Source organism: Rana temporaria, chromosome 3 (assembly GCF_905171775.1).
Source record: "Rana temporaria chromosome 3, aRanTem1.1, whole genome shotgun sequence".
Taxonomy (NCBI): Eukaryota; Metazoa; Chordata; class Amphibia; order Anura; family Ranidae; genus Rana; species Rana temporaria.
The window spans coordinates 130,384,856-130,396,319 of NC_053491.1; the positions used below are offsets into that span (position 1 = coordinate 130,384,856).

The 11,464-nt window shown below is 43.1% G+C and overlaps 1 protein-coding gene across 1 annotated transcript; it reads left to right on the forward strand.

The window, feature by feature from the left end:
- The first annotated feature begins 6,875 nt into the window (after nucleotides 1–6,875).
- Nucleotides 6,876–11,039, forward strand: LOC120931726 (protein ANTAGONIST OF LIKE HETEROCHROMATIN PROTEIN 1-like). The gene is made up of 3 exons (XM_040343435.1): nucleotides 6,876–7,252; nucleotides 7,341–7,442; nucleotides 9,126–11,039. The coding sequence occupies exons 1-3, from the start codon at nucleotides 7,032–7,034 to the stop codon at nucleotides 10,003–10,005; spliced, it is 1,203 nt and encodes a 400-aa protein (XP_040199369.1). The 5' UTR covers nucleotides 6,876–7,031; the 3' UTR covers nucleotides 10,006–11,039.
- The last annotated feature ends 425 nt before the right edge of the window (nucleotides 11,040–11,464 follow it).

The following is an 11,464-nucleotide window of genomic DNA, read 5'->3' on the forward strand; positions in this document are numbered from 1 at the left end:
TTCCTTCAGACAGATAGATACAAAGAAAATGTACCTGCAACGACTTCATCAAAGGATTTGTTATAAATTAGTTAACATGTCAGATTTCTTTCCTAAAAACTGTTGTGGCACAGCATGCCCTGTACAACATCAGAATTTCATGGGCTAGCACAGAGGTATTAATAAAGAGACCAAACAACAATTTGATACAACATATTTTATTTAGCTTTGCTAAAATTGGCCACGGTGTCATCCATAAAATGTGGGGGGGGGGGGGGGTTACAAAAATTCTCAATAAATAAATTCAATTACAAAAGGCCATCTTGGCTAAACTTTATACTTTAAAATAAAATTAATTGCTGTCCATCCAGCCAAAGCTGGACGACTACTCCCCCAATACGGACGACAACATGACTTATTATAACAAGTACAACGGGGAAGGGTGGGCGTTGCTGCTCGTCAGGAGACGTGACTGAGCGGGTCGCCTCAGCCGCTCCCCTATATAGCCTCGCCCAGCGCGGGCTAATGCCTCACGCGAACTGACCAATCAGGGGAGGGGGCTGCCGCGGAGAACCAATCCCCAGCTGTTGCTACCCAGGGAGCGCGGCAGCCCACCTCTCCCTCCGCGCTATCCCATGCAGGTCCAGCATATTGCTGTGACCTCTCATGGGCTAGCACAGAGGTATTAATAAAGAGACCAAACAACAATTTGATACAACATATTTTATTTAGCTTTGGTAAAATTGGCCACGGTGTCATCCATAAAATGTGGGGGGGGGGTTACAAAAATTCTCAATAAATAAATTAAATTACAAAAGGCCATCTTGGCTAAACTTTATACTTTAAAATAAAATGAATTGCTGTCCATCCAGCCAAAGCTGGACGACTACTCCCCACCGGCCGAGGCCAACCGCGAAGCCGTTGGCCGAGGCCCCCCCACCACCGTGGCTGATTCGACCATGCTTTGGATACCCATATTAAAAATGTCCAGGCCTATGCCTGACAGATGGATTTTGTCGTCACGAAATAGCCCGGGCAAGAAACCTTCCAATTCGAAGTGGCGAAACAAAGAGCCACCAATGGAAGACATAAACCCATGGATTGTCCTATTAAGGCGCCTATGGATCCTATCTACATAAAAAAGGCTACCTTGCGGAGACCATAACAGCCTGGGAACCATCTCGGAATACGATATCGTGGAACCCGGGAACATTAGGGCTATGGAATGGAGATCCCTTTTCATCTCGCATAACAAGTCCCATGTGTTAAACTTACCCAAATCATTTGCCCCTGCGTGGATAACTTTGATTTGGGGCTGGGGCCAGATAGAGGACAAATAAACTAGGTGGTCTTTGACATTGCGCCACCGCATACCTCTAACACCTGACCATAAAATTAAGAATAAATCAGGATCCAGTCCCAAATTGGAAGAGTAGGATCTGGAACCGGAGTGCCTGGCAGCCCAGAACACGTAGGAGTGTCCTACAACCCAGACGATTGTCCTGGACAAATCTGAAAAGAAAAATCAAAGAGTTAGAAGACTGGGACGGACATATATCTTATATCTATCGCTGCCCCACCTTCCCACCTTCTTAACCCTACTCTCCGAAAAACCGAGGGCATCAGCTGTGGTGGCCGCCCCAATTCTGAAGGAATGAGAAGAAAAACGGTACCCAGATAGGTTCAAACGCTTCAAACAGGAGGCCAGCACAGCTGAAAACTGATACCTTGTCAACGATGTCAAGTCTTCGTGGATGAAAAAGGAATCGGTACCAAATGGTCTAACCGAAAGATAATTACAAACATGAAACACAGGACAAATAACTTCATTAGGAGATCTAGATAGGGATAACCACTGACCAACCTGAGAGGACTTAGACCTGGACAAGAAAAGGCGAATCGAACCATCGTCCAACTGGACATGAGAAAAATGGAGAAAGGAAAAAGAGTTTCTGTTTGCTGCCGTAAACTCGCCTAACCTGAGGGCTCCAAAAAATGCAATAGAAAAAACGGCCCTAAAAAGAAGGGACTCGAAACTAGATGAGCAGACCTCCTGAAGAATCCCCAGGAGGTCGATCAAAAGGGGGACCGATATGGGACGCCTATTATCAGTTGAGGGCCTGGATCTCTTCAGGACTTTCAGCACTTGAGTGACCTGGAAGAAGGAAGTAAGTGCTGGGAGGCCCGCAAACTTCAGAAAAAACGATACTCCTGCCAATATTTTAGAAAGGTGTTGGTACTGCGCTGGTATATTAATGTGATATCAAAAAAATATATAAGAAAAAAATTTTTTTTTTTTTTTTTAGTTTACCCCAAAAAAAATTTTTTTTCTATTTGACCCCTATAGTGATATAGTGTTAGATCCAGTATAGTGATGTACGTGATGGGTCACTATAGAAACAGCTCTTGTGAACATATGTACTAGCGTGATGCTATGTGCATATGCTGTGCCATCAAAAATAAATAAATAAATAAATAAATATGGCTACCCCAAATGATGTGCTTGTGAAACAATATTCCAAAGTGCTATAAGTGAGTCTATAAACTATTATGAATATACATGCCCAAGTGTGCGAACATATAAATAATGAATAATATTCTTAATATAAACAAATAATAATAAAGTGCGTTGGTGCCAAAAATTAGTTTTTCACAATTCATGTGCATTCATGCTGCAACACGTCCCCAATTATGGGTGAGCGCCAGTTCACAAATTCCAGTCCAAACAGAAAGTGTTGCTGAGTTTAGATCCTGGTGCTATATTTCATGCATGCAGGGTGCTGTCACTTCTTCCACCCGACAAAGATAAGTTCTACCACCACCAACTGCTGAAATGCAAACTCACCAGACCCCAGCTGGTAATGTGCCTCAAAAACTTATTCCGTTAAAGTTGGTGAGTCCTCTCAGGATGTTCCTCAATGCCTCAAAGAAACCAAGGGGCTCATCATGGTGAAATACGTTTAAAAATATATTTATTTAAAATTCATAATAAAAAACTACTCACAAGAGAGGTGCTTTAAAACCAGCACCTGGTGTCTTTGGCAGTGTCAGTCTTTTAGACAGCCGCTGACCAGCTTATCGTACGGGTGCGTTCCTGGCTCCTGCTGTACCTGTGGTCTCACTGTTTAAAATTACACTCCTCCTTGCGCTGTCCACATAGCTTCTTACACGTTTCGCAGTTTTGCGTCTTCAGAAAAGCTGGTGGATGATTTTGCTGTCACTGTATTTATCCCCTCTGTCAAATTGCACTTACTGGCCAAACAGGAAGTGGCTGCGCCGCCATCTTTACTATACCGGAAGTGGCCCGGCGGCCATCTTAACTCCTGTATACTGGCCAAACAGGAAGTGGCTGCGCCGCCATCTTTACTATACCGGAAGTGGCCCGGCGGCCATCTTAACTCCTGTATACTGGCCGTGTATTACCTCTATTGCTAAGTGTGTTTCCCCGGGACAAATTATGTGTTTATTGGTGCAGCTGCTAAGCGCCATACTGCCCCAAATCCTCACTATTTTTGGCGTCATAACGCTGCTGGTATCCCTGGTTTTCCTCCCCTACGTTCCCTGTATCCCGGAAGTGCGGGGACCCGGATGTACTGGTGCCGCCATTTTAGTATCTGGCATAGGGTTTATATAATGTGGGATGGTTGGACTCCCAACCATTTCCACAGGAAGTGCCCAATCGGCCATCTTAAGTCCTGTAGGTGACCTATCCTGCTGTATGCGTCTGTGCCTGACGCTGCCATAGGCACCTTACAGATGTGCATACAAAATTTATATATTACTATTCATTGCCGTAAATTGTTAAAAAGCATTCATAAAAGATCAATAATCAAGTACACTGAAATGCAGGGGGTTTTTATCATATAGAGACATTCTGGCCCAGATTCTCATACATTCGCGCTGCTCCTGGGCAGCGTAATATATGAGCTCTACGTTACACCGCCGCAGGTCTACAGGTTTACATCCTGATTCTCAGAACACTTACCTGTAAACTTGCGGCGGTGTAGCGTTAGATTGCTCGGCGCAAGCCCGCCCAATTCAAATGGGGCGGGCACCATTTAAATTAGGCGCGCTTCCGCGCCGAGCGTACTGCGCATGCTCCGTCGGGTAAATTACCTCGCGTATGTTCGGGAATCGCCGTACTTACCTCATTTGCATAGACGACGGGGAAAAGCGACGATGCGACACCTAGCGGCTGGAAAAAAAATTACTTTTAAGATCTGACAGCGTAACAGCCTTACGCTTGTCAGATCTAATGGGTACCTATGCGAAACTGATTCTGAGAATCAGTCGCATAGATACCCGGGGCCAGATGAGGTGTTACGACGGCGCTAATGGTGTTGCGCCGTCGTAACGCCTTTGAGAATCTGGGCCTCTATCTATATTGTATGGGCCAATTAATATTTAGTATGACAATTCCTTGCAATAAAACACTGTCATTAAAAATGTAATTATATATCGAAAAAACTTTTTGCCGGTGCGTTAATAGTCTAGAAGCGTCTAAATTATGTATATTATTAAAATTATTAAAATTAGGAAACCAGGTGTGGGTGTATACTCAGGTTAATTTATATTTATGCCTGCGCTAGTAGTCCTCCAAAAAACAATTAACGTCTAATTCTACATTCATCCCTTTCGGTTTGAGTGTATCCATTTTAAAAATCCATTCGGTTTCGTTGCGTGAAATTTCCCTGCGCATATTTAGGTTTCTCCAGTTCTGTTCAATTTTGTCAATTGCGTAAATTTTTAACTTACTAGGGTCTCTATTGTGCTTTTGTCTGAAATGCAACGAAACACTATGGTGGATGAACCCCTTTTTTATATTTCTAATATGTTCACCCATACGTACTGACAGTTTCCTGGTGGTTCTGCCCACATACTGTATGCCACACTCGCATTCCAGCACGTAGGTGACATGCGTACTACTGCACGTGATGAGTTTATCTATTTTGAATTCTTTTTTATTAGCATGGGATGTAAAATGGCTGACCTTCCTAGGCCCTTTAGTGATGCGACATGGTTTACACTTCCCGCATCTATAAAATCCCTTCTGGTCAAAAAAAGTAGTCATTTTCTTAGGTGGGTCCGGTACGTTTTTTACCAAGGTATCCCTGATTTTTCTGGCTCTTCTGTATATAAATTTTGGGTAAGCTGGTAAAATTTTATTTAGATCTGCGTCTCCCCAGCGGGCGCGATCGCCGCCGGGCACACGCGATCGCTCGGTACAGAGCGGGGAACGGGAGCTGTGTGTGTTTAAACACACAGCTCTCGTTCCTGTCAGCAGGGGAAATGCTGATTTTCTGTTCATACAATGTATGAACAGAAGATCAGTGTTTCCCCTAGTGAGGCCACCCCCCCCCCCCACAGTAAGAACACACCCAGGCATACTTAACCCCTTCCCCGCCCCCTAGTGTTAACCCCTTCACTGCCAGTGGCATTTTTATAGTAATCTAATGCATTTTTATAGCACTGATCGCTATAAAAATGCCAATGGTCCCAAAAATGTGTCAAAAATGTCCGAAGTGTCCGCCATAATGTCGCAATACCGAAAAAAAAATCGCTGATCGCCGCCATTACTAGTAAAAAAAAATATTAATAAAAATGCCATAAAAATACCCCCTATTTTGTAAACGCTATAACTTTTGCGCAAAACAATCAATAAACGCTTATTGCGATTTTTTTTTAGGAAAAATATGTAGAAGAATACGTATCGGCCTAAACTGAGGAAAAAAAATGTTTTTTTATATATTTTTGGGGGATATTTATTACAGCAAAAAGTAAAAAATATTCATTTTTTTCAAAATTGTCGTTCTATTTTTGTTTATAGCGCAAAAAATAAAAAACGCAGAGGTGATCAAATACCACCAAAAGAAAGCTCTATTTGTGGGAAAAAAAGGACGCCAATTTTGTTTGGGAGCCACGTCGCACGACCGCGCAATTGTCTGTTAAAGCGACGCAGTCCCGAATCGCAAAAAGTACTCTGGTCTTTGGGCAGCAATATGGTCCGGGGGGTAAGTGGTTAATTGGCCCATACAATATAGATAGAATGTCTCTATATGATAAAAACCCCCTGCATTTCAGTGTACTTGATTATTGATCTTTTATGAATGCTTTTTAACAATTTACGGCAATGAATAGTAATATATAAATTTTGTATGCACATCTGTAAGGTGCCTATGGCAGCGTCAGGCACAGACGCATACAGCAGGATAGGTCACCTACAGGACTTAAGATGGCCGATTGGGCACTTCCTGTGGAAATGGTTGGGAGTCCAACCATCCCACATTATATAAACCCTATGCCAGATACTAAAATGGCGGCACCAGTACATCCGGGTCCCCGCAATTCCGGGATACAGGGAACGTAGGGGAGGAAAACCAGGGATACCAGCAGCGTTATGACGCCAAAAGTAGTGAGGATTTGGGGCAGTATGGCGCTTAGCAGCTGCACCAATAAACACATAATTTGTCCCGGGGAAACACACTTAGCAATAGAGGTAATACACAGCCAGTATACAGGAGTTAAGATGGCCGCCGGGCCACTTCCGGTATAGTAAAGATGGCGGCGCAGCCACTTCCTGTTTGGCCAGTAAGTGCAATTTGACAGAGGGGATAAATACAGTGACAGCAAAATCATCCACCAGCTTTTCTGAAGACGCAAAACTGCGAAACGCGTAAGAGGCTATGTGGACAGCGCAAGGGGGAGTGTAATTTTAAACAGTGAGACCACAGGTACAGCAGGAGCCAGGAACGCACCCGTACGATAAGCTGGTCAGCGGCTGTCTGAGGCCGGAATCACACTAGTGCGTTGCGTTTTTGAGCTGCGTTCCCGTTGCGAATTTCTCTAGAGGGTGTTCTGCGGATCAACTGCGGTTTAGCTGCGGATCGGGTGCGATTTCTAAAAAATAATTATTTGAGCTGCGTTTTTGGTGAGGGCCAATCATTGTTAGCTGTGTGATGATGTAGGTAATAAAAGGGAGTGACCTTTCTTGAACTCTTCCTTTTTCACGAGCATTCAGTATAGTGTGGAATAGGATTTGGATTTCCTAAGAAATGTGTGCTGCCCTGCCCATGATCATGCCTACAGTTGTTGCTGCAACAGCAGCAATCTTGATGGAAGTTGAAAGGAGGAGAAGGAGGAGTAGAAGAAGAAGATACTGGGTTCATCCTATCCTTGCAAATAGGGATGAAAGAGGGCAGTTCATTATATTATATGAAGATCTCCGTGGGCATGAGGACAAGTTTTTTAATTATACACGCATGTCAATAACCAGGTGATTATTTATTTAATTTTGCTAAACATTTTCTTTCTCCATTGTTCCATATTAAATTTATAATTAAAAATATTATTTTTTTTTTAAGTTTTGATGAATTGTTAGGACTAACGTACCATAGTTTGGAGCGCCAGAACACATGCTTCAGAGCAAGCATCCAGCCTGCACAAAGATTATTAATCACATTAAGGTACTTTTCCACACCTATGTGCATTTTCAAATTGATGTTGAAGCATGTATTAATTTTTGGTTTAAACTATCCAACATCTGTACTTATAAATGAACAACCAGACATAAGATGCCCAAAAATATATTTATTTTTTACTTCTTTCACAAAAATAAAGAAATAGACAACATATTTTTGCTTGGACTAATATAAAAACTAAAAACTTTGCCTTCAAGTTTTCCTCTGGATTAAACTTTGATTCAAAATATGCACACATGCTTGTTTACTGTGGGCATAACGTAAACTTTAGAGTTGTTGATATATTTTGGGAAATAATGGTGTGTCTGAGGAGTATTGACTTGCTGAGGTAGATTCATCAATCTCGGTGCTTGAAGCATGGCTAGACTCGACATGGTGCTGTGGCACATGGTGCTGTGGCACATGGTGCTGTGGGCCATGGTGCTGTGGGCCATGTTGCTGTGGGCCATGTTGCTGAGGCACATGGTGCTGTGGGCCATGGTGCTGTGGCACATGGTGCTGTGGGCCATGGTGCTGTGGCACATGGTGCTGTGGGCCATGGTGCTGTGGCACATGGTGCTGTGGGCCATGTGTCTGAGGCCCATGTGTCTGAGGCCCATGTGTCTGAGGCCCATGTGTCTGAGGCCCATGTGTCTGAGGCCCATGTGTCTGAGGCCCATGTGTCTGAGGCCCATGTGTCTGAGGCCCATGGTGCTGTGGCACATACATCCCCTGCATTTGTGTTTGTGGCATAATTGAAGGGAATGTGGATGGGATGGGATATGGAGTTCGCCTCTGTTGTACCTCATATATTGAAGTTGGCTCCTGAAAGCTTGAAGTGTAGGATGGAGGAACATAGGGGTAAGGTTGGTTTCCTGGGTCTGGGTACTGGCCTGACATTGGTAAGTGTATGTGTGTTGTTTCTTTAGTTACATATGGCCTTTCCAATGTATGTTGCTCGCTTGGCACTGTAAATGACTGCAGAACGTGTTCTACTGTGGTTCGCATTTCTAAATATCTCTCAGGTAGAACTTTTTTGATCAATGGTACAAAATTAAGCGCCAGTATTGTAGCTGGACATAAGAAAGCATCCACCTTTCCAGCCATTTGTTGTAACATCTCTAGAAGACGCTCGCTTATGTCCATCTGCGATACTGGCGTTCGCTTACGTGCCACTTTGGCAGGCCGCGCAATGGTTGTTGGAGCTGAGGAGGGTCCAGGCATAGGCTCAGGCAATCCAGAGTCAGTCTCTGGGTTTGTGACCCATAGATCTGACCCAAGTGGCATTTCAGGTATTTCCTCATTTGGATCAATGCAAACTGCTGGCACGGATTGGGCCTCAGATTGGCTCTCTGGTTGATCCTCCAGGACATCCTGTTCGTCCCAACTTGCTTCGGTCCTGTTTTTATAAAAAAATAGAAACATTACTAATGCTAAATATATAGTCACGATACATAGATGATGTAGAGGATAACTTACTCTCTCATCTCTATGAGTGGTTTCAAGAAGGCAAGGTCCTCTGCATACATATAGGGTACTCTAGCTGGTGCCCCCGAGCCACTCCTCACTTCTCTTAGATGTTTGTTGTATTTCTTGAAGGCATCACGCATGCTTCGCCAACGATTCTTGATGTATACCACTGTAAAAAAGAGAAGATAATAATTATTTAATATTTCTTATTTGTTCAAGGTACCTAGCTACAGGAAATTCATTTGGAAGTCTCCACTATGAGTTTAAGGTTGGAAAATCAACTATATCTGGCATTGTACATGAAACATGCCTTGTTATATGGAATGTACTAAAACCATTGGTCTTCAAAAAGCCTACAAAAGAAGATTGGTTGAAGATATCAGATGAATTCTGGGAGAGATGTAATTTTCCAAACTGTGTGGGAGCCATCGATGGCAAGCACATACGCATCCTGAGGCCATTTGATAGTGGGAGTCAGTTTTTTAATTATAAAAAATATTTTTCGTTTGTATTAATGGCAGTGGTAGATGCCAAATATAATTTCATTTATATTGATGTGGGTGCTTATGGTAGCAGCTCTGATTCTGGTGTATTTAATCATTCCACATTTGGGAGAATGATAAGGGCGAATAGTCTGGATTTACCAAACGATTCCTCCTTGCCCGGAACAAATGAGCCAGCCCTCCCATTTGTTTTTGTAGGGGACGAAGCGTTTGCCCTTGGTAAAAATCTTCTTCGACCATTCTCAAGTAGAGCGCTGAGCAATGATAAAAGAATATTTAATTATCGGCTCACTAGGGCACGTCGAGTAGTAGAGTGTGCATTTGGAATTCTTGCCAATAAATGGAGAATATTGCACACCGCCATCAATCTCAGTTTGGAGCATGCTGTCTCTGCTGTGAAAACTGCGTGTGCACTGCACAACTATGTGCGAGAACGTGATGGAATTGATTATGAGGATTCCATGATGCATAATATGGAGGCGGCACAGTGGAGTTTGACTAGGGGCACTAGCAGTGGGAAATTGATTCGAGATCAATTTCTTAATTACTTTCTATCGCCAGCTGGCGAGTTACCTTGGCAGATGCAGGCAATTTAAAACCAAAAAATGTGGTGTTGTCATTAAAATATATGGCCCTTTAAATATTAAAACATAAAATACTAAGCTAAAAATGTCACTATGTGTAATTTGAATGCATCTTGAAAAAAAAATATTAAAGTTATCTTTTGGCAGCATATTAAGGACTCCGAAGTGATTCTCTACCTGCAATTGGACAAAAACACCAAAAATTGGCTTGGTGATACTGTTATGTGTGTTCTGCTGGGTGTCATTGTACAGAGGATGATGTCTTTGTAAGACCACCATGGCCAATAACGTCATAATAGGATGACAAATACAGATAGTCACTCCCCCAAGGATCTGCAAACATACTTGGTAAAGTGAGTTTACATATTTTGGTGATAGACACACGCAGACTCATACAAACAATGACCAAGGGTGTGGGAATGAGTCACGTGCCACCAGCAACACGGGGACAGGGTGCATTAGGAACACCATGCCAAGATATAAAACATGTGGCATGGTATGGGTTAGCAGACTTTACATGTCCACACAGAATGCATGCTTGGATAAAGGCCTGCTCTGGATTTGTGGGCGGTATGCACTGTAGTTATTGGGGTCTACTTAGAATTATAATTTAAGAAGTTAGGGAATGAAAAAATAAAACAAACTTACCTTTGTCAGCTTGAACTTGGGATGAGCACATGCTCCACTCTGGCAAAAGGCTTTTGGTAATTTCAACCCAGGTAGTTTTTTTCAATACATTGTCCTTATATTTAGGATGCCGGGTGTCATAGATTTGTGGGTTCTCCCTGACAAGGCGGATAAGCTCCTCGGAATCCACACAGTCCTTCACCTTAGCAGTGACTTTTTTGCTCCGTTTTTTGGACATGGCTACTCACCTCAGCAGCATGAAACAGACAGAGGAGGAACTAGGAAAAGGGGGAGGTGGTGGAGGAGAAAAAAAAACTTCCGTTCAAACCGCAACACACCTGCGATTTAGATGCGTACCCATAGAAGATAATGGGACTGAATTCGCACCTGAGCCGCACCGCAAGACATAAAAACCGCACGCGGTTTGGAGGCAATGCGCAGTGCGGATGCATCGCACATATGTGAACCAGCCTCATTGAAAACAATGTATTTTAAAATGTCCTGCGATTTGGATGCGGTTGAAACCGCACTCAATTCGCTTAGGTGTGAACCTAGCCTAAAAGACTGACACTGCCAAAGACACCAGGTGCTGGTTTTAAAGCACCTCTCTTGTGAGTAGTTTTTTATTATGAATTTTAAATAAATATATTTTTAAACATATTTCACCATGATGAGCCCCTTGGTTTCTTTGAGGCATTGAGGAACATCCTGAGAGGACTCATCAACTTTAACGGAATACGTTTTTGAGGCACATTACCAGCTGGGGTCTGGTGAGTTTGCATTTCAGCAGTTGGTGGTGGTAGCACTTATCTTTGTCGGGTGGAAGAAGTGACAGCACCCTGTA